This window comes from Schizophyllum commune, assembly GCF_000143185.2.
Source record: "Schizophyllum commune H4-8 unplaced genomic scaffold SCHCOscaffold_4, whole genome shotgun sequence".
Taxonomy (NCBI): domain Eukaryota; kingdom Fungi; phylum Basidiomycota; class Agaricomycetes; order Agaricales; family Schizophyllaceae; genus Schizophyllum; species Schizophyllum commune.
This window is the reverse complement of record NW_026089541.1, coordinates 1,887,705-1,912,801: the sequence shown is the minus strand read 5'-3', so window position 1 is coordinate 1,912,801 and position 25,097 is coordinate 1,887,705. Positions and strand designations below refer to the sequence as shown.

General features: G+C 57.5%; 10 protein-coding genes across 10 annotated transcripts; 3 read left to right on the top strand and 7 right to left on the bottom strand.

Annotated features, from left to right (window-relative positions):
• The first annotated feature begins 95 nt into the window (after positions 1-95).
• On the top strand, positions 96-2,094 carry SCHCODRAFT_02618950 (TPT-domain-containing protein). The gene is made up of 2 exons (XM_003033299.2): positions 96-754; positions 805-2,094. The coding sequence occupies exons 1-2, from the start codon at positions 218-220 to the stop codon at positions 1,864-1,866; spliced, it is 1,599 nt and encodes a 532-aa protein (XP_003033345.1). The 5' UTR covers positions 96-217; the 3' UTR covers positions 1,867-2,094.
• A 133-nt stretch (positions 2,095-2,227) lies between these two features.
• SCHCODRAFT_02618946 (40S ribosomal protein S4) lies at positions 2,228-3,522 on the top strand. Its single transcript, XM_003033298.2, has 5 exons — positions 2,228-2,290; positions 2,434-2,511; positions 2,572-2,752; positions 2,805-3,204; positions 3,260-3,522. Exons 1-5 carry the CDS (start codon positions 2,288-2,290, stop codon positions 3,387-3,389), a joined length of 792 nt encoding a protein of 263 aa, XP_003033344.1. The 5' UTR covers positions 2,228-2,287; the 3' UTR covers positions 3,390-3,522.
• A 1,722-nt stretch (positions 3,523-5,244) lies between these two features.
• Positions 5,245-6,406, bottom strand: SCHCODRAFT_02495201 (carbohydrate esterase family 1 protein; the record flags this gene model as incomplete). Its single annotated transcript, XM_003032733.1, has 3 exons — positions 5,245-5,721; positions 5,771-5,869; positions 5,918-6,406. The coding sequence occupies 3 exons, from the start codon at positions 6,404-6,406 to the stop codon at positions 5,245-5,247; spliced, it is 1,065 nt and encodes a 354-aa protein (XP_003032779.1).
• An 811-nt stretch (positions 6,407-7,217) lies between these two features.
• Positions 7,218-10,399, bottom strand: SCHCODRAFT_02665633 (glycoside hydrolase family 81 protein; the record flags this gene model as incomplete). The annotated part of the gene is made up of 10 exons (XM_003032732.2): positions 7,218-7,923; positions 7,979-8,261; positions 8,318-8,451; positions 8,596-8,759; positions 8,837-8,915; positions 8,967-9,236; positions 9,292-9,619; positions 9,745-9,919; positions 9,975-10,152; positions 10,203-10,399. 10 exons carry the CDS (start codon positions 10,397-10,399, stop codon positions 7,218-7,220), a joined length of 2,514 nt encoding a protein of 837 aa, XP_003032778.1.
• A 159-nt stretch (positions 10,400-10,558) lies between these two features.
• Positions 10,559-11,077, top strand: SCHCODRAFT_02226618 (uncharacterized protein). Its single transcript, XM_050342116.1, has one exon. The coding sequence runs from the start codon at positions 10,719-10,721 to the stop codon at positions 10,995-10,997; it is 279 nt and encodes a 92-aa protein (XP_050201150.1). The 5' UTR covers positions 10,559-10,718; the 3' UTR covers positions 10,998-11,077.
• A 48-nt stretch (positions 11,078-11,125) lies between these two features.
• On the bottom strand, positions 11,126-13,149 carry SCHCODRAFT_02746630 (uncharacterized protein). The gene is made up of 7 exons (XM_050347201.1): positions 13,076-13,149; positions 12,793-13,025; positions 12,565-12,739; positions 12,266-12,506; positions 12,059-12,214; positions 11,810-12,001; positions 11,126-11,750 (listed from the first exon to the last, which is right to left on the bottom strand). The coding sequence occupies exons 1-7, from the start codon at positions 13,090-13,092 to the stop codon at positions 11,439-11,441; spliced, it is 1,326 nt and encodes a 441-aa protein (XP_050201149.1). The 5' UTR covers positions 13,093-13,149; the 3' UTR covers positions 11,126-11,438.
• A 149-nt stretch (positions 13,150-13,298) lies between these two features.
• On the bottom strand, positions 13,299-14,288 carry SCHCODRAFT_02618934 (60S ribosomal protein L43). The gene is made up of 5 exons (XM_003032730.2): positions 14,228-14,288; positions 14,132-14,176; positions 13,928-14,011; positions 13,766-13,875; positions 13,299-13,712 (listed from the first exon to the last, which is right to left on the bottom strand). Exons 1-5 carry the CDS (start codon positions 14,228-14,230, stop codon positions 13,676-13,678), a joined length of 279 nt encoding a protein of 92 aa, XP_003032776.1. The 5' UTR covers positions 14,231-14,288; the 3' UTR covers positions 13,299-13,675.
• A 140-nt stretch (positions 14,289-14,428) lies between these two features.
• SCHCODRAFT_02618929 (uncharacterized protein) lies at positions 14,429-15,205 on the bottom strand. The gene has a single exon (XM_003032729.3). The coding sequence runs from the start codon at positions 14,956-14,958 to the stop codon at positions 14,518-14,520; it is 441 nt and encodes a 146-aa protein (XP_003032775.1). The 5' UTR covers positions 14,959-15,205; the 3' UTR covers positions 14,429-14,517.
• A 214-nt stretch (positions 15,206-15,419) lies between these two features.
• SCHCODRAFT_01088480 (uncharacterized protein) lies at positions 15,420-23,709 on the bottom strand (the record flags this gene model as incomplete). Its single annotated transcript, XM_050341000.1, has 26 exons — positions 15,420-15,584; positions 15,635-15,690; positions 15,746-17,242; positions 17,295-17,333; positions 17,558-17,654; positions 17,712-17,835; positions 17,887-18,062; positions 18,112-18,507; positions 18,561-18,797; positions 18,847-18,994; positions 19,044-19,185; positions 19,238-19,297; positions 19,349-19,430; positions 19,486-19,514; positions 19,567-20,020; positions 20,185-20,579; positions 20,628-20,683; positions 20,807-21,670; positions 21,723-22,250; positions 22,303-22,470; positions 22,522-22,571; positions 22,625-22,738; positions 22,786-22,827; positions 22,882-23,131; positions 23,200-23,435; positions 23,560-23,709. 26 exons carry the CDS (start codon positions 23,707-23,709, stop codon positions 15,420-15,422), a joined length of 6,555 nt encoding a protein of 2,184 aa, XP_050201148.1.
• Positions 23,710-24,255: 546 nt separating this feature from the next.
• Positions 24,256-25,000, bottom strand: SCHCODRAFT_02618924 (uncharacterized protein). The gene has a single exon (XM_050344909.1). It carries the CDS (start codon positions 24,881-24,883, stop codon positions 24,686-24,688), a length of 198 nt encoding a protein of 65 aa, XP_050201147.1. The 5' UTR covers positions 24,884-25,000; the 3' UTR covers positions 24,256-24,685.
• Between the last annotated feature and the right edge of the window lie 97 nt (positions 25,001-25,097).

Sequence of the window (25,097 nt, the reverse complement as noted above, 5' to 3'; positions counted from 1 at the left end):
CCAAGTTCTGACGCCGTAAGGCACCGCTTGCGCGGAACGGAGCAGTGAGGGAGCCTGCGAGACAAATACAATGGCTGAGCGTGTTTGATGTTGTTGTGACTCGCGTATTCTGGTTCCTGTCTCCTGCCATCACCGTCGTCGGCCGCTCTTCCAATCGCTTGATGCGAGAGAAGGCTAGATAAGAGCCGCTGGTCCATCGCTCTACTTCCCCACCCTCATGCACTCCGCCGTCACCGTCCAGCTCAATGGGGGCGAGTACCCCAACGCCCAGTGGGACCGCTCGACCCCGTTCGCTATCGACACGCACAGACCCGTCGACGACAAGTACGCTTCAAAGGACAGCTCCCCCTCGTCCTTCTCCTTTCCCTCCCTCAGCGACCTGTCCGTCGCGAAGTTGCTAGGCAGGCGGGATGCGCCGCAGTCGGCCAGCGGCAGCAGCGCCGATCAGTCCACAGTGACTTTCGTGCTGCTCTGTGGCCTGTGGTACATGTCCTCCGCCCTGTCGTCTAATACCGGCAAGGCCATCCTCACCCAGTTCCGGTATCCGGTCACGCTCACCTTCGTCCAATTTGGCTTCGTTGCGGCGTACTGCCTGTTGTTCATGTCGCCGGCGGTGCGGTTTGCAAGGTTACGGACGCCGACGCGGGCGATCATCCGGAGTACGCTTCCCATGGGGGCGTTTCAGGTCGGCGGACATATGTTCTCGAGCATTGCCATCTCGCGGATACCGGTCAGCACGGTGCATACGATCAAGGTGCGCCCCCAGTCGTTATCGCATCCGAGCGTCGGACTGACAAGGCGCAGGCACTATCGCCGCTATTCACCGTCGCTGCATACGCCCTGCTCTTCGGCGTCAGCTATTCTGCGAAGACGTATCTATCCCTCCTCCCCCTTACCCTTGGCGTCATGCTAGCCTGCTCATTCGACGTATCAGCGTCGAACTATGTTGGCTTGTTGTGTGCCTTTGGGTCCGCCATCGTCTTCGTTAGCTCGAACATTTTCTTCAAGAAGATCATGCCATCGACGCCGAGCGGCCACGGCCAGTCGTCCACGCAGAAACTCGACAAGCTCAACCTACTCCTCTACTCCTCCGGCATGGCCTTCCTGCTCATGATACCCATATGGCTTTACTACGACCTCGCGCCCCTTCTCTCTGCGCATGAAAACCCCGCACACGTCTCGCATCCGAAGGAAGGCCACACAACGCCGCACTCCGTGATGTACTACTTCTTCATGAACGGCACCGTCCACTTCGCGCAAAACATCATTGCCTTCGTCATCCTCGCATCGACATCGCCGGTCACCTACTCCATCGCGTCGCTCATCAAGCGCGTCGCCGTCATATGCATAGCGATCGTCTGGTTCAACCAGAGTGTGCACCCGGTCCAGGCACTGGGTATCATGCTCACGTTCGGCGGGCTGTACATGTACAACCAGGCCAAGTCGGATGTGGAGCGGGGCGAGAAGAAGATGCAGCGCGTCGAGGCCGCGCGCGAGCTCATGCTCCCCATGACGAAGGGCGAAAGCAAGATGATGAACGGGTCCCCGATACCCTCGCGCTCGGTCACGCCGAACATCCTGCAAGCTGCCACCGCGACGGGCATGGGACAGAGAGAAAACAGCATGCACGGGCGTACACGAATAACCCTGCCGCCGCGTCATGGGCCATCATACTCGCCCCCTACTCTACACGGGAAGGAGCACCCACCACCACCCCAACTTGCGCCGCTGAAGATCGCCCCGCCGACCTTCACGCAGCGCCACTCGCCTGTGAGGGAGACGCGGTCGCCCTCGGACTCGTACCCATCGCCCCCGTTGTCTCAGGACTCGCCACCTACGCTCAGTGTGCCCTTAGTACCGGCCTAGTGCAACTTTTGTACCGTGCGCAGGGAGCGCGCGCAATCCTTGTACTACCCACCCGCGCCCATATGGCGTGTACGAAGCACACTAACACATATGATACAGTGCGAACGGAGCAGCGGACTACCTACACTAGATTACTGGGTAGATGGGATCTATTGGCGTCTAATGGGCCGCTACATTCATTTCTTTGGACATATATCATGCTTAACTATTTCTTGCTGCCTGTCTTCTGCTCGAAAGCAACAGAGCTGAGCCTGAAAGAAAAGAGAGATGTGGCGAACAAGTCAAGCTATGGGCGCAAGTAGGCGCACGTCACAAATGTCACAAGCCAGGTCACCGTCACATCCACGGTCGAGATTTGTGGACGACTAGCAGACCGACCAAAACGACGGCGACGGCCTCACCTCAAGACCTTTGATTCAAGATGGTGCGCGTCCGATGTGCTCGACGGGTGTCCTGCTCGCCGTCTGGCGGTTGCACGGGCGATATACGCGGTTGCAAGCGCTGGATGGGCGAAAGGACACCCAGATGACCCATCCTCCATGCTGACGATCACCGCGATTTGCACAGGCCCGGGGACCCAAAAAGCATCTCAAGCGCCTTGCCGCTCCCTCCTCATGGATGCTCGACAAGCTCGGCGGTACCTACGTGCGCGGCGCTGTTTCCCCCAAGCTCAGAATGTGAAGATTGACGCGATTGTGTGCATAGGCTCCCCGCCCGTCCCCCGGCCCCCACAAGCTCCGGGAGTCGTTCCCACTCTCGGTCTTCTTGCGCAACAGGCTAAAGTACGCGTTGACGGGCCGTGAGGTGACCGCCATCGTCATGCAGCGCCTCATCAAAATCGACGGGAAGGTGCGCACGGACACGAACTACCCGACGGGCTTCATGGGTGCGTCGCACTATTTCTCGCTTCGTAATATCTTTACTTATGCGACTTGAAGACGTCGTCTCGATTGAGAAGTCCGGCGAGCACTTCCGCCTGCTCTACGACGTCAAGGGCCGCTTCACGATCCACCGCATCACCCCCGAGGAGGCGTCCTACAAGCTCTGCCGCGTCCGCAAGGTCGCGATCGGCGCGCGCGGCGTCCCGCACATCGTCACCCACGACGGGCGCACGATCCGCTACCCCGACCCCGCGATCAAGGTGAACGACACGGTCAAGCTCGACCTCGAGACGGGCAAGATCACGGACTTCGTCAAGTTCGACACGGGCAACATCGTCATGATCACCGGCGGTCGCAACATGGGCCGCTCGGGTGTCATTGTGCACCGTGAGAAGCACATTGGGGACTTCGACATCGTGCACGTCCGCGACGCGCTCGACCGCACGTTCGCTACGCGGTACGTCTCATACTTATCCTTGCGCGTGGAATTTCAGGGCCTAATGCATGTGCAGTCTGTCCAACATCTTCGTCATCGGCGAGGGCACCAAGCCCTGGATATCATTGCCGAAGGGCAAGGGTACCAAGCTCACCATCGCCGAGGAGCGCGACGTGCGCAGGAAGCAGCGCGCGGCGGATCAGTAAGCGATACGGCTGGTCGCTTACCACCACCTGTCCATATGTGCTATGCTTGTATGCTTTACTTCCATTTTATCTCTACGAATCAACATGCATTATGGCACTGGGAGCATTCATCATGAAGGGCTTCGTTGGGAGATTTTAGGCGCCTTTGCCATCGAGCGAGAGTACACAAGTCGTTTGCAAGGGGCTCAATTTTCAGAGACCGCATACAAGGAGCTGCTACAGAGCCGAACAATTGTGCACAAGGACAGGACCGCGACTCGAACGCGCAAGGGCTCCCAACCGAGCCGCCGTGCCGATAAGGGAAAGGGATGAGGTCGGCGGTACCGATGTTGAAGTTGTGCCGCAGGCGAGTCTGCGAGGTGTCCGCGCGAGCAGGTTGACTCCACAGCGCAGTGCTGGTCCCGGCTGATCAGACACGGCTAAGTGCGGACCGGAAAGGACTTGACGCTGTGGTCCTGAACCCGGACAACACTCGCAGAGCACGCCGAGTCGAAGGCGATGTCGATATTATAGGCGAGGTAGTCGGACCAGTTGCAGTCCCAGTCCGAGTCGTCGTCGAAGGCGGGGCCGTCGTCCAACAAGCGACTCGAGCAGGACAGGTGCTCCACCAGGCTGGCTGACCACACCGCGAACGAGCGCAGTGGGGCCAGTGCCAGGTGTCTGTGGGCCTGAACTCCGGTCTTGCTCGTTGGAGTGCCGTCGTCGGCGTCGAGGTCGATAGTCGGAGTCGAAGCCGAAGTCGAAGTCGCCGGTCGACCCCGCGATGTGTCCGTGCGAGCAAGGTGACTCCCCCCAAGCACCCAGAGGGCGCCACGGGCAGAAGGCCTGAGCCCGGACAACTCTCGCGGACTGGCGTAGTCGCCGTCGAAGTCGAAGTCGAAGTCGAGGGCGAGCTTGAGGTCGCCGTCGAGTCTGCGAGGAGTCCGCGCGAGCAAGGTGACTCCCCCGAGTACCCAGAGGGCGCCCAGGGCCGAGGCCTGAACCCAGACAATTCTCGCAGACTATGTCGTTGTCGGAGTCAGCGTCTGGCCATCGGGTTGTCCCCTGATGGACAGGTGAGTCAGTGCTGCATGAGTCTTGTAAAGGAGAACAGGATATTCACCTAGCGATGGGAGAGAAGGGGAAATGAGGATGGGGATGGAAGGTACGTCTCGCTCGTATATATACTCGGATAGGTGGCTGTGGAGACTTTTACAAGAGCTGTGCAGGATGACACTAAGCAAACATGCGCAAACGCGCTAAGTGAATAGGTTCCGCGAGCACGTATCAGCGTCAACGGACAGCGGGTTCGTCCTCTTTGGCATCCCAAGCTCGCTCGACTCGCTCTATGCTTACTCTATGGCATCGTCGAGCGTGTATGGGTCATTGAGAATATCCGCATATCAAAATTGAGACGTTGAGGAGATCGACGGCGACACATAAAGGCGTTCCGGACAAGATCGCTGCGCCGCGTCCTTTCCTGCCTGATTCACTGATCGTGTAAATTTCACGTGAGCGCGCGCCGATATGGGTTCGTAGGGGTGCAGCATCAGAGACGCGCTGGTGGCCATTGAATTCTACTACACTGATCCCCTGGTTGTCGACGTCTTCCTGACCAAGAACCATCGCACACGATAGAAGGATCCACGAAAAGATGCTAGATTGCGTAGGTGAATGTCCAGTGTTCATGAAGGTGTGAACCAAGATGCGAGGTGAACTACAGTATTGTATATACTGGCGTATATACTACCCATGTAGCTGTCTAAGTACGTGGGCGCTAGGCCCATATTACTACAATATACAATGTAAAGGTAAGGCTTCCAGGTCTAGGGGGTGTTAGGGCGTGAATGCGCGTCTAATGGGCGTAGGTGCGCATCTATATGTCTAAGCTGTAGCGCTCGAAGAACGGCAAGAGCTCCTGCCCCGTCAGATTAAACGGCGCGCTCTTGTTCTGCTTATCCAGCCCCTCGACCGTGCTCGGCCACTGGTGCCTCATCCCGCGCACCTTGAAGCGCTTCACCTGCCCCGCGTCCCCGTCCTCCCCCCACGTCCACAGCGTCGCGTTGTACGCGTCGACCTCGGTTGAGTTGTACCCGTCCGCGTCGAACCCGTTGCGCGCGGCCCAGCCCTTCGCGAACTTGTCGATGTCGGGCGAGGACCAGTTGTCGTTGTGCGGGTGGCCGCCCTTGTAGGGGACGACGGTGTCGTTGGCGCCGTGCGTGATGAGGAGGGGGATCTTGCGTGACGGGTGGCAGTCCTCGCCGCGGTCAGAGTCGGGGTAGAGCGCGCCGGACGCGATGCCGAAGGCGGCGATGCGGGCGCTGGTATCGCGGGTGCACGCGAGGCGGTTCGTCTGGGGGAGATGTTAGTTGTGGATGGGTGTAGCGAGGGGACACGCTCACAAAGCCGCCGCCGTTGGAGTTGCCGGTCGCGTATACGCGCGTGCGGTCCACGCAAAGGTTTGCCATGAGCTCATTCAGAATGGTGTGCGTGAACTGGATCTGCATGGAGGTCAGCCACATGTAAGCTACTAAAAGGAGACTACGCACATCGCTCGCATTGGGCGATGAATACTCGCTCGCTTGCCAAGAGTACTTCCCATCCGACCCATCACCAGAGCGTCCGACACCCACCAATCCCTGCGGGTACGCCGCAATAATCGGAATCCCATTAATCTTATTCCCCGGCTCACTCAACTGCGACGCGACCTCCTGATGCTCCGCCGTCTTCCCATACCCATGGAACGACAGCACGACCGGGTGCTGCGTGTTCTTGTCGTAGTCCTCCGGGACGTGGACGAGGTAGGTGCGCTCGTGGTCGCCGACGTGCGTCGTGACGTTGATCGTGGAGTTGTAGAGTTTCCACCCAGGGTCGGATCCGCAGTTGGGCGAGCCGGACGTGGCGGCGAGCGCGCCGCGCTTGTCAGCGGCGAACGCGGGGAGGTGGGAGCGAAGGACGGGCGGGGCGCGCACCATTCGCGCAGAGGAAGGGCCGGCCAAGGCCAAGAGAGATAGGGCAGCGAGAGCAGGAGAAAGCATGGTCGACGAAGGAAGGTCCTTATGAATGAATGTGGGGGTATACGCCTCTAGGGGACGGCGTCTGTAACGAACTAATCAGCATAGAGTGGGCACCAGGGAGCAGGTGAACGCACTATAGGGATGAAGAAAGGGAAGAAGGCTCTGCTAATCTGCGCAGGTGAGTGCGGGCGAGAAGCAGGGTGCCCAAACATCAGTCCCGACTTATAAATGTTGTCGTCAGTGGCGCCTTTGAGCTAAGAAAAGTGGTCTCTGATCGGCGGGGTGAGCCTGGGGAACCGGTGGAGGCTTCCCTTCGCGCTCGGCGCAGGCTTCGATGCTCCACAGCACGTTACGTCGAACAACTTCCAAGACGGTTGGCAACGCGTTCGCGCTCATCCTCCCCGAGGAAACCTTGCATATAAGTGTTGTTTATTGTTGATGATATGCAATCTATGGTACACCGCGTCCAGAGCATGAGAGAGGCAGCTTCAAGGGCTTGCGATTCTGAAGCGCGGTTCATCTTGAGCCAGATGGCTGTCGAGAAGAAGGCAGTGTGATGAGGTGATTGTTGAGCATCTCGACATTGTAGTCAATCAAGTCCCGCTCGCGTGGTTCGGTGATGGGCGAGCTGACCTTGATCCGTTGGTCCCATGACCCCGGAGGCGCAACTGAAGTTCAACTTGCGGCGTTCGGAGGCCTTGGGCCAGCTCCAGAAGGCAAGAAAGAGTATTTTTGATTCTGGAAGGAAAGGAATGCATCGATTTCGCGTCGCTATCAAGATACACATACAATTGATCACCGCAGTCTCCAAGAATCCCTCCCCGTATGGCGCTCATGCGGCGACCAGCCTGAAGCCAGTGCTATCGCCCTCGGTTGCGCCATTATTCTTCAGCGTCCCATCCGCCCCGACCACCACATACTGCTTGTTCGACGCCGCCATGATGCTGTACACGCCCGTCGCCGCGCCCTGCTTCTGCCGGATGACGAAGATCTCCCAGGAGGACGCCGTCGCGCGGTTAGCCGACAGCGTGTACGTCCCGCTCGAGTCCGCGGTCACGTACTGCCCGCCCGCCTGGAGCGTGCCCGCGTTGGGCGCGAAGCCGAGCGTGAACGTGACCGCGTCCGCCTGCGTCGAGTTCGCGATGAGGTCGGGGAGGGGCGTGCTGCCGACGTACTGCCCGGAGGCGTCCACCTGGAGGGAGTAGTTCCCGAGTGGGTTTGCGCCAAGGTTGCTCGCGTCGCAGACGCCAGAAGCGCCGCTGCGCGTCGCCAGGAAGTACATCTGGTTGGAGTAGCTGTTCCCGGAGCCCCAGGACGTCAGCGCGGAGGAGCGCTGCGCGGCGATGCCGGCGTTCGCGTTCGCGTAGGCGAGGTAGATCACGCTCTTCCAGTCGTCCGAGTATGTCGCGTCGCTGAGCTCATCGGACGTGTAGTTCCACACTGCGTTCACCCACTCCGCGTCGTACATGTACTCGTTTACCGGAGTGACGGGCAGGATCTGGATGGCCGCGATCTCGACCTTCTGGTCACCCCAGAAGCTTAGCAGAGATAGTCAATCAAGGGAGTGATGATCCTGAGAGCGTGGACACTCACAGCCATGCGCCTGCCTGCCAGTCCTGCACATTCCCGATAGTGACCAGGTCGCGCAAGCCCTGCTCGGGATACGGCTGGTCACGGTCGGTGCTGCTCTGCGATGGGTACATGTGCCAGTACACCTGTGCGGCATGTTGCTCCTGCGCGAGTAGCATCCGCGCGTAGTTGTAGACGTCGGTGTTCCCAGACACGAGCGCCCACAGCATGGACCCGTAGTACGCATTGACCGCCTCGCCGACCGATTCCTGGTCGCGCGAGCCCGCCCCATTGGCGATGCCGGACGCTGGAAACGCATGAGATCGTTGATTCGCGCGCCAAGACCCAGCGATCTCATCTCACCCCAAGAGTGCCCCGCAAACCAGTCGCGGTTCCTCGTCACCGGGAAGTACGGGTCCTCGGGCGACGGGTTCACGATGTCGCGCAGGAAGCTGTCGACCTGCGTACGGTAGGTGTTCAACCAGCCCGCATCAAACCTAAAGGGCGGGGTGATCAGTGAATGGTCGACGAGGGGATCAGCGACGACGGCGGGGCGCGCGCCATAACATTATGGACCGGGCGCAGCAATATGGGCTAAACCCAGCATGATGGGCCACATAGTCTGAAGATCACAAACGCACTTCGCGATCACAGCCGCTGCTGCGAGGAAGTATCCGTAGTGGAAGTGGTGGTCGTTGTAGTACCCGTTCCCGTAGTCGACGTTCACGTTGTTGTACCCGGCCTTGTTGATAATGCCGCCCCATGCTGTCTCGTAGGCGGGCGTCGTCGTCGAGCTGGAATCGAACTATGGGATGGGAGGGTTTATTAGTAGGCGTTTACATAGCACGGTGGGTATCTGGCATATGGAGTCGAGGCGCTCACCCAGAACGCGTACATGGCCTTGAGGTAGGTGATCACCGTGTCCGCCAGGTCATTCCTATTCATGACCTCTGCGATAAGTCTAGCAAGATCAATCAGCTTCAATCTGCATCACTCAACGAAAAGAACCCACGCAAGCCGCGACACCATCCCAACATGGCCGCCAAACCAGTAAAAGTCGCCCGGCGCGGCGACCTCAGGCAGGTGCGCGATCTCGTACTCGAGGCCCGCAACAAGTGAGGTTTGGCACGAGCTGTCGGGGGACCGTGGCGCATTCCATGTAATGGTCGAAAGGTCGTATTGCATGTTCCACTGGTTGCCGAGCGCGGGGTACATGTAGCCCTTCGTGGTGAGATAGCTCAGGGCAGATGTGTCGGGGAAGTTGGGCGACTGGAGCTTGATGCTATGGAGCGGCGTTAGCTCGAATGTCGGTCGAATTCGAATGTGAAGAGACATACCGATGGTGAGGCCAAGTAAGCATCAGCAGGTCGGCGCCATTGCCGCCAGAGACATTCCAGTTGAAGGTGAGGGTCGCCGAGTCGCCGCTGAACGAATAGCTTGTGTCAACAGCGGTGGGGTAGACGCTATGGTGTGCATCCAACAGCGTCTTATGACCGTCCTCGGAGAGTTTCACTACACGTAGAACGCCAGTGAATGGGGCGGAGGCGACGATAGTACCTGCGCCGTTCGCAGCGGTGGCGGTGAAGGATATGCTGTCGCCCAAAGAATAAATAATGTACGTTCCCGCATCATTGGTGACGAGGAACTCCGTTCCGTTGGCGGTTGCTACAGTGGGTGTGAGCGACAATAAGGAGGACGTGAATGATAATAAGGAGGATGTCAACGTCGTGAAGGGGAGTGGGAGCATACGGAAAGGCGGCTCTCCGAGTTGATAAACTAGATGTACTCACTGCTGCCACCTTCGGATACGGTCGTGTTGGCGAAGGAGGTGATGAGGCCTTGGTCGCTGGTGAACTTCGGCGTTGCGCCGGAGTATTCGAAGGTCATGTAGGGAGAGCCGGGGACCAGGTAGGTATTCATCGTCGCCGAACCTGTGAAGTATTGGACGGTCACTGTTTGCCTGTCCTGTTTCGCGATGTCAGCGACGTGCACTGGCCAAGGTGACGATGAATAGTCGTACCCATCCAAGAGCTTTATGGTCAGAGGTCGAGCCTGAGTGCTCGGAGAAGCTGACGCCCCAGTCCATTTGAGTGGGCTGATGGACAGACGTGCCATCGAAGTCGCGAGAGGTCGATATCCCAAACTGGACAGCGGAGGCTGTCAAGACACTCTCGTACGGGAAAGGGCCGGCGCAAGTACTGGAAGGTGGATGAGCGTCTGCTGAGGGGCCTTGAGAGGAGACACTTACGCGTTACCATCACCCGCAGCGAAGCCGACCCACCAGTCATTGGTAGGGTATGGAGGAGAAAGACCCTGGAAGAAAGAGTTGGGGGGCTGGTCAGAGGCGACCTCGCCGCCCGCCGGCGCAGGACGGTCGGTGCCAATGGGCCCGAAGACGACCGCCCTCACTGCGACAGCGGCGGTGAGAAACAGAAAGCTGCGCATGATAGCGGTGAAGATGAAGGTGAAGGAAAGTAAGGAACGGGATGGGAGCGCGTTGCGAGGGGGATGTGCCTCTCGTCAAGCCTTCGCGCGCGCTCATCTTATAGGAAGCAACCCGGGCTCTCCGTGAGCAAGGACTTCCGCCGCCGAGGCCATACCTTGCGGCGCGAATCCGATAGCCTATACTTCTCAGGGGCGCGTGAGTGCCTGCGGGCCCGCCGTACGTCGCGCACAAAGGCGTCCGGTACGCGGGAGGTAGCGCCCGGTTGAATGCAGAAGGGTCGCCTCCGTGCGGTGCCTGCGTGTCCAGCTGCAGCGCCGGATGCGGCGGCCCCACAGAGCAAACCGCGCGCCCTGGCCCGAGGAGGGGGCTCCGGCCAGGCTTTGGCTGCGTCAAGCGGAACGGAAATCGCGCAGATCTGCACTGGGCTATGAGGGGAATAGAGAATCCTCCAGAGCGGTAGAAGGGGAGACGCGTGCTGTTCGGTGGCGTGTGCAGAGCGAGAGGTACTTACTCGTGAAATCACCTCTTGTCGCCCTTCTGACCACGTCCGCAGCGGAAAGGGTCTTCCTTGGTACCGTAAAAGGCGGGTTTGAATAGATAGCTTCGGCTCTCCCCCGTGTGGCTGAGGAGAGAGAAGAATCGGAAGTCGTCAAGGTCAACTTCCAAGAAGGCCAGGAAAGGAAGGCGTGCGAGTTTGTGCGTGAGACTGACAAAAGCCGGATCCGAGCACTTCGTAGCGCGACCTAAGGCCGTTCTATGTCGTCTCTTTTGCAGGCGTCATCTGCCTCCCCTACATCACAGAGACGCTCGGAAGACACGGCCAACCTATACAATCATGCAGACAGGCATGCTCCAGAAAGTGACAGGATGCATGCACGAAGTTCCGAGTGCTATACTTTGCCTCTTAGTGGGCCCCATGAAGCACATCAAGCCCGTCCATAAGCTGACAGTGACCAGTCGGAGTTCCCGTAGGAACGTGATAATCGATGAAGAAATATGGAGACGTCGACCTGGATAGGACAAAACGAGCAAGTATCATCATGTTTCCTCCCCCTTGGGAGGTGACGGGGCATCTCCGCCTTGTCCATAGTGCTCCGAGGAGCCGCCATTCATATGAACATCTCCGTCTCCCGAATGGCCATTGGTGTGCTGGCCACTGCCGGAGGCCATGCCTCCCATTGCCACGTCAAGGTCCTCATCGACCTCGCCCTCTCCATCACGAGGTACGAGGTAGTAGTTGGGGTCGGTCACATCCAGGAGGGCTTCGTCGCGCTCCCGAAGCTCGTCACCCACAAGCTCGGCGTGCGTGAGATGGATGACATCCCAGCGGTCGTCGGGGTTGTCGTACGGCTTTGTGAAGGAGGTTCATGTGAGCAGGAGAGTACAGTGCGGAAGGATTATGTACGAACGTTTGCTCGCCGCTTGTTGAGCGTCATCTTTCGCTCGATGTTCTTGTAGTACGCGCCCTTGCCCCGACTTTGCTGCCCGGGCTTCACATCATCGAAATCATCACCATCATCGACGTTCAAAATGAACTCGTTCGTGATGTCCTGCTCGACCTTCGTGGTTTCGTAGTCGCGGACAAAGTCGAACTTGGTGTACTAGGAAAGGCACGTCAGTGAGGGCACCAAACAAGTGACACACAGCAAGAGGCTTACGCTGTTCGGCGGCACTTCATATGGCGGCACAGATATGCGGGCGTCGATGAACGATAAGGCAGCGTCGTCGTTCTCGGTGAGGTAGTAAGACAGGAAGGTGTCGACTTCGCTCTTCATGGGCCTCAACACGGCACATGCCAGGCGAGGGTCTTCGTCCTGGACCGAGCGTTAACACCATTTACGAAATGAGACGACCAGAATCCTCACCTCTGGTGGCCTGTTCCCCGGACGCTCCATAAACCTGAACAAGTCGTACTGGTTCGCCCACAACACAGGGTCCGGCAAGAACTCATAAGACTCCACTGCAGTCACACCCTTCTTAGTCGGGTGCTTGACCTCTTCGAGCACAAAGTCTTCATTCGCAGCCGCGAACGACGCCTCGATGTCGCGTAGTTGCGCCTCGCGCGAGACATCGACGACTGCTGTGGGGATAGCGCGTTTCTTGGCCCTGTTCGGGGGTGAAGAGGTCAGTGAGGATGCAAAGACGCGCAGTGATGACGACGCACGGTTTCTGCGCAGTCATTGCAGACTGGCGCGCGATGGACTCCTTCTTCCTAAGCCAGGTCACGTTCATTGGGACAACCGCCTCCGCCGGGCGGTTCGGGCCACCAGGCGGCTCCCACAGCAGCTCGCGGTCCTTATCATCGAGAAGGGGGAGGTCCAGAGGATCGGGATTCAAGGCTTAGCATTGCATCAGCACAGAATATTCATTACCGTGTGGCGAGTACACGCACCTGCATCGTTTCCCTCCGGCTCCCAAAGCCCATCCCACTGGCTGAGATCCAAGGGCATGCCGCACTCCGCGTCCACCACCATGGGCACCGGCGTCCGCTGCCGTAGTGCATCCAAGAACTCGGGCTTCGCGTAGCGCTTGGGGTTGGTCGGGATGTTGAGCAGCTTGGGAGGACATGGCGGTGGTGGGAGGGGATTTGAGTATCGCACTCGGACCAGAAGGTCATAGCGGACACTGAGTAGACATATTAGATGGATAATTAAGGAATATAGTCCTGCTCGTACGCTTTCTCGCTGCTCATGTTGGAAACAATGGAGCCGCCGGTGACGGAAGAGAACAAGGAATGTGACCACGTGGTGAATTGATCGGGATTCCCTTACGAATATCGCCAGTCAACGACGCATCCGCGATTTTGGAAGAGCCTCGCCATCGAGAAAGGACGAGGGCCCACAACTCCTCAGACGAGAAGTCAAGTTCATGGGTCAGACGTCACAACGAAGACAACTTGGTGGGGACCACTCAAACGCAGAACAGCATAAGGACATGTCTTCACTATCGCCCTACTGACATGTCTGGATTTCTGGCTACTGAAGCCCATCAGCTTTCCGTTCTTGACCCGGATTGCGAACGGTTCCTTCCAAGGGAAGTGTACCAGGACGCAACCCGAGCCATGGATTTCATCGAGGTACTCCAAGAGTGTGAGGTTTTGCATCATCTGGGCGTACGTGCGCGAAGGCCAGATCAGGAGTAGGTGGGATATGAAAGTCCATGTCGATCGCGCAGGCAGGATACTGTCATATTCATGGGTGGGATCGATTCATAGTACATGCGGCATACAGATGCAGGAGAGCGATGAGGGAGCGGGACGATGACGAAGCAGTGCTCTATGCCTCCGTCACTTCGCGCAAGCGACGGATGGTACTGACAAAATGTCAGTACACAAAATACGATGGGAGATTTAGATGAGAACGCACCTCCGCACGGTCGCTGCCGAGGTCGTGGACACAGTCCATGCGCCACCAGCAATCACCTTCCGGCAACCGCTGCACTTCCAGATGCCGACGGCCTGGCGCTTGACGGCGTCCTGTGATCGATGGATTAGAAAGACATCGCGCGAGAGGGGAAGGATAACGCACCTTGCCGCAGAAGGTGCAGGTGTATCTCGCGTGTTGCGAGATCTCCATTTTCTTCACCTGCTTACGCAGGGAGGCACCGTAACGCTGCAGATTGTCTCAGCATTCGTCCTATGCACTCATGATCGCGCCGCTCGAGGTTCCCTCCGTTGTTCATGCACCATCCCCTCAAGTCGGACGCGTCCCCACAAACTGAAGGTTACTCACCGTACCGTACTTTCCGGTGATTCCGACCTTTTTCGTGCGCTTCGTCTGTTCGATGGTCAGTCATAGGTTCCATGTACGAGCAGCATGACGACGAACCATCTTGGGGTGAAGCTTGGGGTGGTTGTGTACGACAGCGGCTGGACCTCAATCCCAATCCGGATAACGGGACCGTGAGAAGATCGGTCTGCGCCAGCTATGCAGCTGTGCGGCAAAATCCGAGAAGCCACTTAATGCACGTGCATGTTGAACTTCGTCACGCGTTTCGGCATGTAACGGACAGCCTGAGCTCGCGACTCCAGTCACTCTCCAGTCCATACTCTCGCTCACTCGCGGATTATGCCATTTCCAGATTGAATGAGCTACGAATGAACTTCCCTCTGTCCCCGCTAGTCCTCAATATTCTTCGGCTTTTGAACTTCCTCAACTTCAAAGACCTTCTTCACCAGTCCTACACCGCGCTCCCACTCGTCCCATTCCACATCGCTCGAAATATCCAGTACCTCGTCGCCCATATAGTGGTGCATGCGCAACAGCACAGCCTGCAACACGATGTCGAACGAATGGTAGACAGACTTGCAACAGTCGAACCCCCTCCCGTTGCGCTGCAAAATCACGTTCTCCGCCTCCTCGACTGCATCGTTGATCACGACGTAGCGATCCTTGAAGCGGACGTCGACGCAGGGCTTCGTTCGGCCCTTGCGGAACCCCATGCTCTCGGGGTGCGCCTGGACGTAGTCGACGATGCGGTGGATGTCGCCGACGACGTCGTCCCAGACGCTCGACCACTTTTCGCCGTTCTTGATGGTCCAGTAGTGCGTGTCGCCCATGGTATGCGAGACTCGTGCAACGTCAAGGTAAAGGGTGGCTGTTGAGGCGATGAAGAGACCGACTCAAGATTGCTGCTCACTGCCACTCTGCGCGACCTAGATATAGGGCCTCATCGACCAGGAGTCACGATCTTCGCGACTGTCGCTACCGTCGGGACCGACGGACCCCTGGTTCAGTCGAAAGGCGCAGTTCACTTCCTCGAACTGACTTCGCTTCTTTACGTCTGGGCCGACTTCCACTTGCGACCTTACGTCCAAACGGCCAGGGTCCTGGCTGACTTGAGTCACGTCCGAGTATGGCTCTTGACGTGCATGACGATTGCACACCATTCACTCGTAACCAAAGTGTCTATCGATTCGGTTCGTACGTAGAAGTAGTAGTCGACTATGGCTTTGATACAACAAACAAACAAATCCGAGTTTAATCCGTCAATATCGTACAGTGAAGCATCAGTCCGCGTCTAAGCACCCCGTCCCCAATCCCAGTGAGGGTCAAGACCGCCTTGCTCTCTTGCAAGGTTCTCATACTCCATCGCTCGCGTGTTCGACGAATGCAGTTGGTGGTTCGATCCGCCTATGGGGCAGTCGCACTCGGGGCATCTTGCCGTCTCCATTGCGCCTCCGCACTATGGCACCAGCGATTAGCAAATTTAGGCGGGTAAGATGACGAGCATACCTCTCCGATAACGAAGGTATGACCGTTCTGGCAGTTATAGAAGTGTCCACGATAGCCTTGACCGATGTTAGGGATGCGAACGTGCCATCTAGCGAATTGGTGTGCACTCACCGAAGCCCATGCTGCGGACGATGTCCTGCATCTCCGACGTTGAGAGCGGCGTATACGCTGTGTCGCTCTGGATGTGCTCCGCAAGTTTCTCATACTCCTCGATATATTTGTTCGCCTTAGCGGTGCAGTTGTCTTGGTACCACTTGCGCTCGGCCTGCCGTTCCGACGCAGTGCGACAAGGTCGAGCGGCGACGTATTTGCTTTCTTCAACCGAGAGTTGTCTGCGCGCTTTCGCCTCTTGATCGCGTATGTCCTGTACGAACTTCGAGCGTTGCTCGCCGTGATATCTATCCGACCGAAGTAGCGTCTCCCGTCGCACGAAGACACAGAAGCGGTACTTCTCCATGTCGACCCGTATGCCCAACAGAGCGCATCGCGCTGCCTGTCTTGACGCGCAAGACCTATTCGCCATCTCCAGCGCCTTCGCTGTATCGGCAGAACAACTGGCGTAGACGACCTCCAAGAATGTGAACCATAGCTGGCGATGGACCGCCTTCTGCTCATCACTTCCCGAGGCGTTACCGAGAGCGTCGTAGCGCGCGCGACCAACCTGCGCAACGCGGAGGCGGATTTCGACGGAGTACATGAAGGCGTCCACCTGGAAGCGTGTGTCGGCTTTGTGCGGCGGCTGCCCGATCTTCTTGTCGACGATGCGCATGGCGTCGGGCTCCGGAGTACTGGATACGCCAGCGCGAATGATGGCGTCGTGCTCGAGACGGTACAGAGTGGCGAGGGCTGCTTGGTACGTGCGAACGTGTGGGCCTTTCGTCCCGGCGACCTTCGCGATCTTCTTGTACGCGTCGAACAACGGTTTCACAACCTTCCTCCAGGCCTTCGCTTCCTCGCTACCAAAGCCTCGTGCTACCATGACATCGAACAGGTTGGCCGGCATCGGCTCGTCCTCTTTGGTGTTGTCCTGTGCAGCGCGCCATGTGGTAAGCGCTGTGTCCAGCTCCTCGCCCGCCTTGCTGGCTGGGGCGCTCTTGAGGGTCTTGGCTGCACCTTCGAGGTCGGACATGCGAGTGTCCAAAGAGCCGATGTCGTGAGTCGCGGCGCCCAGCGCTTTGGACATGGAGCTGGCGACATTACGCTCAAGAATGTCGAGATGAGCACGCTTGACGACACGTCCATACCGCCGCGCCGTGATCGGGCCTCGACACGTAGGACAGGAGGGCGGATTCTGATAGTCGACCGGCGGTGCCTTCACATCGGCGTAACGCGAAATTGTCCCGTCAGAAGCGTACTCGACCTCATAGAACGAGGACATGCCGCAATGGCCGTCCAGCGTTTCCACAGTGAAGATATGGCCGCATGCGAGGGTGATGATGCGACTGTTCATGCCCGAAGCGTCCAGGTCGAGATCGGCAGCCGTCTCTCCCATGATGAGGTCGACGACGATCTGAGCCCTCTGATCTTCGGTGAAGCACTCTATACAGGCCTGCTCGTCGCAGGCTTCCCCGCAGACTTTGCCCAGTGCGTTAGCATGATGCACGACCGCTATGATCAATGGCTTACTAGAGGGACAACGATGCCCACACGCATCAAATACCGTCGTGCACGGTTCGTCGCAAGGCAGGCGCGAGCATATCTGAACATCGAGTGAATCAACGAGCACGAGAAAAGCGAAGGAAGAATTTACCGAGCCACACGGCACGGGGCAAGTCTGATGGGCGCACGACCACGGACATTGCTCCATGCAAGGAGGGCAGGGTTCAGAGCAAGGCTTCTTGCACTGATGGTGAACGCAGCTCATCCGGCAGGCTTGTTGACACGCATCGTTGCATTCATGGCCCTGTGAACAAGCCAGCCCACAAAGGTGTTGACAGTATAGCTTGCGCTCGCACGGGTGGCTCTGATGGTTTGTGCGTTCGACGCGGGTGCTGGCTCGGGGTGCCGTAAGCTGGCGACACTGGAAGCATTGGGCCGAGCAGTTGCGAGAGCAGCAAGGCATTGTGAGCCCGCAGACCGCTTTGCAGTTGACTTTTGCGGGATCGCGGTAGCATTCTACCATTGTGCTGTGTTCGCAAAGGGGCAATTGCTTCGTGACCTTGACCCTGCACTTGACGGAAGCAAGGTTCTCCATGTCGTGGCTGCATGCAAGGTCAGCTCTCAAAGAAGTCAAACTTATGAATTAGCCGTACCATTTGACGCGCGCAGCAACATGTCCGCAAGGGAGTTGTACGTTATACATGGGGAACTCGCAGTCGCCGCAAGGCTGTCCGCACTCGCGAGGGCAAGGATGCTGTCGAGGGCACTTGATGCGGGGACAAGGCATTGTGCACTTCATCCGACCATGCATCTCAAGGTCAGGATGACACTGCGAGAAATTCAACGAGTGATTAGATTTACTTCGTAGGTTCACGTACCACCGACTGGCACGTGTGCCCGCACTTGAGCTGATAGTCACAGCGAGCAAGGCAGCCACCTTCCGGAGCCTCTAGCGGAAGCTGATTGGGCCCGTCGATCTCGCGGGTCGTGTCTGGATGGCGCGGGCATACGATAGGCAGCGCAGTACCGACTTGGCCCTTCGCCTCCATCTCGTCCAAGATCTTCGACCAGGTGGCGTTATGGCGGAGATTCGCTGCATTTCCGAGGATGTACTGGCCATGCTTTGCTCTTGACAAAGCGACGTTGATGCGGTTCACGACCTTGAGGAAACCGATGGGTGAGTCCCCTGCAAAGTCACCGGAGTTCCTGACGAGCGAGACGATGACGATCTTGGCCTCTTCACCCTGGAAGGTGTCGACAGTACCGAGACGAATCTGAGCATCTGTCAGTGCCTAATGTTCACTATTCAACAGCACGCTGCACTTACATGCTTCGCCACCTGGACATTCTCGAATGATTCGCCAGGCTCCAGTTCCTCACCCCCTTGACGTTCGAGCTGTTCTTGGTCTCTCTCGTCCAAAGAGACTGCGAGCTTCGCATCCTTGAGCGCGGCGCGCACCTTCTGCAGCTGTCCAAGATAAGCGCACAAGACGGCAATATCGCCCTTCCCGGTGTAAGGACCTTGTTTGAGGAAATAGATGACGAGGTCGCGGATGATTTCTACCTGCAATTCTATCAGTCTTGGAAGATCGGGTTACGGCAGACGACATTACTTCGAACATGTTGAACTTCGAGACCGAGTCCTTCTCACCATTCTCCTGATGCGTATGGGTAAAGAAGAAGACGTTCTGCCGCATACCCTGGACATCTGGGTACTGCTCGACCAGGGGATGATCGCTCAGCGTCGGATACAGTATCAGTCTATCATGGTTTAGCTTCGTTTGACGCGGAAGGCCAAGACATGCGATACCTTGGATAGTCAGCGATGTTTGTGCGCATACGCCGCTGGACATTGATGAGAGACATGGGGGCACCGTTGTCGGCGAGACGTTCCATCAACGAGCGGTCGAACTTATAGATGCGACCACCGACAGAATGGTCCATCGACAGACCTTTGGATGATGTACTCAGAGCTAAACGAGGTGCTGCAGCAGTAGGACTGACCGTAAGTTGCCAAGGTGGGCCGTAGTTGCTGTGGGTCGCCTATCTCAATGAGATGTTGAACTGCAGCAGGCTTGATCAGGAATATGACATTGAGACAACGGTTCGACTTACCGGATGGTACGAGTGATGCGAGAATGTGCGCCTCAAGAACTTGGCCGGCTTCCTCCACCATGAGAACTTTTGGCGAGATCGCCTGCAAATATAGGATAAGGGATCGGGCAGAAAATACGACGCTCGAGCCCACGCACGTTGAGCAGGGACACGAGCTTCGCGGCGCCTGATGAACTGTGAGGTACGGCACTGGTACATATAGAATAATGTAAACTCACCCGTCGTCGTGCAACCAATGAGCTCGGTACGGCGGAGCAGTTCTCGGCGGGACTGCATATGCGTAAGTGAATGAAGCGTGTATGGTCTGATCGTCAACTCTACCTCATTCTTGACATTGTCGTAATTCTGACATGCCTCAAGGTATTGGATGCGCCGCTGCTCGAACTCGTCCAGGTTTGCTGCATACGCCATCTGCCGAACCTCCTCTTCCCAGTGCTTTGCTAGGCGCGTGCGATCGCGCAGGTTGAGGTTCCATGGGTTCTCGGTGGCCTGAAGCTGCTCAATGCTACGAGCACGCGGATTGTTTGCCGGCATGGGAGGCACGGAGCTAAAGCCAAGCGACAGGAAGAAAGATAACCGCGGGTCCGGTACAGCGCCCGGGGGCGGCTGCGCAGCGTCTGGGAAGGAGCTTTCGTCGACATCCTCGACGTCAGCCTCGCTATCCGCGACTCCCTGATCGCCCGCGCCGTTGTTGAGAATCCCAGCAGAGCTGGATGGACCACTTGCGGGAACAGATGGCGGTACATCGCGGATGAATTTGAGGTCAAGCCCGCCACGCCAGAATCCGTACAGCGTGTGTGGCACGCCCTTCTCGCCTTTTTCCCTCGCTTGCCCACCTCGGTCCACTCCCCATTCTCCTCTTCCTCCTGAAGTTGATACCGATGTAACTGCTGGATCCAAAAAGGAGTGTCATCGTCGAACTTGCGCGCGAGCTCGGGCTCGTGAAGGTCGAGATACTCCTTGACTTTTGACCAGTGCACGAAGGGTACCTGGATGGTGTCCATGACGTTGTCCATCTTCTCCTGCGCTTCCTTCATGATCGCGTACTCGCGTTGAAGAGTCCTGTGCAGCGATGTCCGTCCGGCAACCCTCTCAAGCTCGTTTAAATTGTATTGCGACACGAGCTCATCTGTGGATCGAGAGCCCAGGCGGACGATGTTCGTGGTGATGCCGGCGTCCAACACAGATCTCAACATGTGATCCAGCGCGTGGTTGGTATAGGCGATCAGTACTGTGGATACTAGTCAGGCGAATATACTGTGGAACACGGGCGACTGACCAATGGGCTTGATCTTGTTCTTGAACAGGACCCGCAAAAGTTCCTTTCCTGTAAAGCTCTACACTGTGGTGAGCAGGCGCTCGCATGATAATATACACGGCCGAACCTTTCCCGTACCAGGCGGTCTGTTAATTAATCCATCAGCAAGGCCTTCGAGCACAGTATGGCGCAGTACTCACCCTTGGATCAAACTGATTTCTCTCGTCAGCGTATCTACTACAGACTGTGCTTGAGAGTGATCCAGGTAGCTTCCGTCGATGAGTTGCTGTCGAACTCGAGCAATCGATGCAGCGTTCTGCGTATCCAAGCGATCTATGTTCGCCCCAGGGTTCATCAAGCACGAAAGGTCGAAGCGGAACCCAGGCGCGCGCGTGTACCGCGGCGGCGGCATCGGAACACCCTGTAGACTTCCCTCCCTTGCGATGTAGTCTGCGAACGGTATGGCTGTCGGCTCCGCGGCCTGCAGCGTCTCCAGAAATGGGCGCGCCGACTCGAACAAGACGCTGTTGTCGACGAGGAACGCGTACTTCCCTTGCTGAACATTCGAGATCGCCTCGTTTCGCAGTGCGTAGAGCTCAATCTCGGCGTCGAAGAACGAGACCCGAACTTCAATTCGCCCGGCGTTCGCACGCGCGGACTCGCCAATCTCCTCGCCGTTGGATTGCAGGGTGCCCAGAAAGATGCGATTCTCGTCGTTGGAGGATAGTACGAGGGCGATCAGGTTGCCGCTGGACAGACGCCGGCTGTGCTCCCAATACTCGAATCGCTTCTGCGGGTGTTCGTCGCGAGCTGCGCCAGGAGGAGCGTCGACACGCAGGCCAACCGTAAGCTTTTGGCGCTCGGCCTTTGCGGGCGAGAATTCGGCGCCGGAGTAAAGGTGAAAGAAGACCGAGTCGTGACCACTGCTGCGGTACGAGCCGCCACCCGTTCGCAACAAGTTTGCGAGCTGAGTCGTTCGCTGCTGCTGGCCTCGACGCAGCGCTGAGGTCCTCATTTCGTGTAAATCATCCATGACGACGTTCACCGACCGCCTCACAGTTGAGCTATACCGAGTGGTCAGCCAACGTGTACGTTGCTATGCGCGAAGGCCCTTACATCATCTCCTCGCGCAACAAGCGGAACTGAATATCCAGGTGCTTCTGCATCGAATTGGCAGGTAGATGGTGCGGCGCATTGGCGACGAAGTACGGAAGGTAAGGGTCTACCGGGCACATCAGTTCCTGGTGCGTAGGCGCGATCCTGATTTCCTGAATCACGGCCGAGTCGTTGTCGTGGCGTATGCCCTCCTCGCGCAGGGCTCCCGGCGCGTCGTAGCTCTGCGTAAGCTGGGCGACGAGCGCGTCCTGCCTTTGCACATGTGAAATGCCCCCAGTGCGTCCCGACCGCCTCTGCTTCTCTGCGACGCCAAACTCGCGCTGGACGACGGAGAGCAGGCGCTCGACGTCCTTGCCTATATGCGCAAGCGTAGGGCCGCGAATGTCCTGCGGGCTGGAGGCGATGGGGTCGGCGAAGGTGCGGGTATTGACACCGTCGCGCCAGACGATGAACCACGACGCCAGGTTCTCCACGAAGGTAAGGATCTGCGGGTAGTCGCGGACTGCGCTCTTGAAGCGAGCAAAGAACCTGAGATATGCTGTATCAGACGCAAGACACCATCGTAGTGAATGCCACGTACTCGGTGTAGAAGGTTGTCAGGACTTCGAATACGAGGATGCCGTCTAGCGGGCTCTGCTGCGAGCCCGCAACGCCTGCCCAGCTCCGTGCGGTGATCATCGCCTCCACGTTTGTCGACAAAGTGTCGTGGATCTTCTCGTAGCCGTTTTTGACGACAGTGAAAAGCTTGCTGAGCAACGGATATGAGTACATGTGGAGGGTTCAATGACGGGAGCCTCACTTGACGTTCTGGGACATCGTTGTCTTGTATACCATATCGCAAGCGAAGAACTGACGCCAAGAGCTCAGTGAAGTAAGTCATCGGTGTCACAAAGGACACATACCTCGATCAGGGGGAAGTACCCTTTCTGAAACGACAGATTACGCCCGGACGTTGTCGCAGCACACGAGACTGAATCCCATTGCAGAACTTGAGCAACAAGGAGCAGTGCATCACCCTGATCGAGGTCAGAAGACAGCTTTGAGCGAGGGGACTAGGACGTACGTTGACAACGGTATCCAGAAATCGCTGCGCATAGTCCGTGTTCTAAAGAGTAGGTAAGTGGGCGGTGGTCGATGCGATGATAGGCGGATCACGTACCCAATGCGGATTGCGCTTGTTGACGCTCCCGAAGATCTTGACGAAGCTCTCGACCCGATACGCTGAGTCCAGTGCGAGGGATTGTTGCCGCTGCAGGAATACCTTGAGGTGGTTGTGCACCTCGCTAGGCTTCATGTTGAGGTCGGCGCTCCTCTGCATGCCGTTGCCGATAGATAGTCCCTCCATCGTAAAGAACTCAACCTCTTCCACCTCCCCTTGCGGCACGTCTGACTCCGCAACGCCAGGGCGCCTATCGTGACGGAACGTGCAGTCGAAGCCGCGATTGCAAGTCCCGTTGGACCAGTAGAAATCGCAGACTTGGCGGGGTGCCCTGTCAGGACGGGGCGGCGGTGCCGGGCTGGGGCTCCCCCGCCCACGGCTCGATCCTCGAAAGGGCTGATCTCCGCCGCAACCTCCACGACCTCGACCTCGTCCACGCTGGTCCCCATTGTTGCTTCCTCCTCCTCTAATTCCTCGATTGTTTCCGCGATTGTTGCCACGGTTCCCGCGCGCGTTCTGGTTTGCTCCTCGCCCGCCGCCAAACGAAGACATGTCTGGCAATGGTGGAGACGAACGTGCAGGTCAGGAATAAGCGCTGCGCCCGCGTCGTGGTGCGCACCTTTTTCCTAGTACAGCGGAGATAGCCGGATAGGTACGAGAATGGAGTGGGCGTCTAACGCACTTCTGGTTCCCCCAGCTGAATTCAATGCCCCACAGGTTGCGTAAAAAGCAAGGCGCCGCATGAGGGGGTGGCATCCGGGGTGCATCTATTCGGATGCCCGCGCTTGTGCAGCGCAGAGGGTCTTCATTGCGCCTATCGGCAACCATGGGATACGGGGTGGGTAACGTACTTTCCATTGCATACGTTCAGCCGCTCAAGGCTCGCTTTCTGTGACGCGGACGATTGACCCAGATGATTTGAACCCTGCGACTGGCTAGCAATTCAAACGCCGTCTGCCTTATCCGAGAGGACGGAGAGAAACCTAGAAAGGACCCCTGCAGGTCAGTGCAAAATAACTTCGCATTCGGCCAGGACTCACCTCTCGGATTCATACAGACCGTCTAAAAGGTTGTGCTGAGCACGCATTCATCGTCACGGGTTTCAGACTCGAGCAGGTCAGGGGTGCCGTGAAGTCCTATCTGCCGGCCAGGAGATATAAGCGGTTACGCACAGTCGCTAGTTATGGTAAGCATCATATAAGCGACCGTCTACCTTTGTGGACCGTGCCTATGAACGAGGGCTACGGTGACGAGGTAGTCGTCAGAGGGCATCTCGATCCATTCGACACCTGCATCAAGGAAAAGTTCGGGACCGCTTTACACAGCTCTGCAGTACACGATGAATATTTCATAGTTTCGTCGACATATCGTAAGCGGCAGAGCATGACAATGAGGCGCTTCAGTCGCGGACTGAGCGTGAGGCGGATGCGGGAGCTGGTCAACCATCTAATTCAAGTGGCGGACACGCGGAAGGATGGCGGCAGTTGCCGCTTCAACGTCGGGACTTGCCGATAGCTAGATTGACCTGGAGAGGTCAATTGCGTTGTCAGATTCTTCCGCCAAAGTTGAGATCCCTCCGGCCTCGGAACCTCTTCCCCTCGGAAACATTCTGTTCCAGCCTCCAGCTCGACGCCATTTTGCCATCAGCTCCACGCCACATCGCTCGAGTTGTCCAAACCCTCGTCCCCCATATAATGATGCATGCGAAGCAGCACACCTTCTGTACGGGGTCGAACGAGCGGTGCACGGACTTGGAGCAGTGAAACCTCTTCCGATTGCGAAGAGTACATTCTCCGCCCACGCCTCAACAGCGTCGTTGATCATGACATATTCCTCTTTGAAGGGGGCGTCGACAGGGTCCCGTGCGCTTTTTGGTAAAGGTCATGCTCTCAGGATGCGCGTTCACGTAGTCAACAATGCGGTGGACGTCGCCGACGACGTCGTCCCAGGTGCTTGCCCATTTGGCGCTGTCTTCAATGGTCCAGTAGTACGTGTCGTCCATGGTATTCGAGACTCGTGCAGAAAGAGAGGAGACTGTTGAGCCGATGAAGTGGAGACCGACTCGATATTGCTGCTGCCTGCCATTCTGTGTGACCTTAATGTAGGACCTCAACTGAACAGCTGCATCGTGGAAGGAAACAACCACCAGGTCGAACACGAGTTGATGTTGATTTCGGCATTTGCCGGTCCATAAAGCTCCCATCGTCACTTGACGT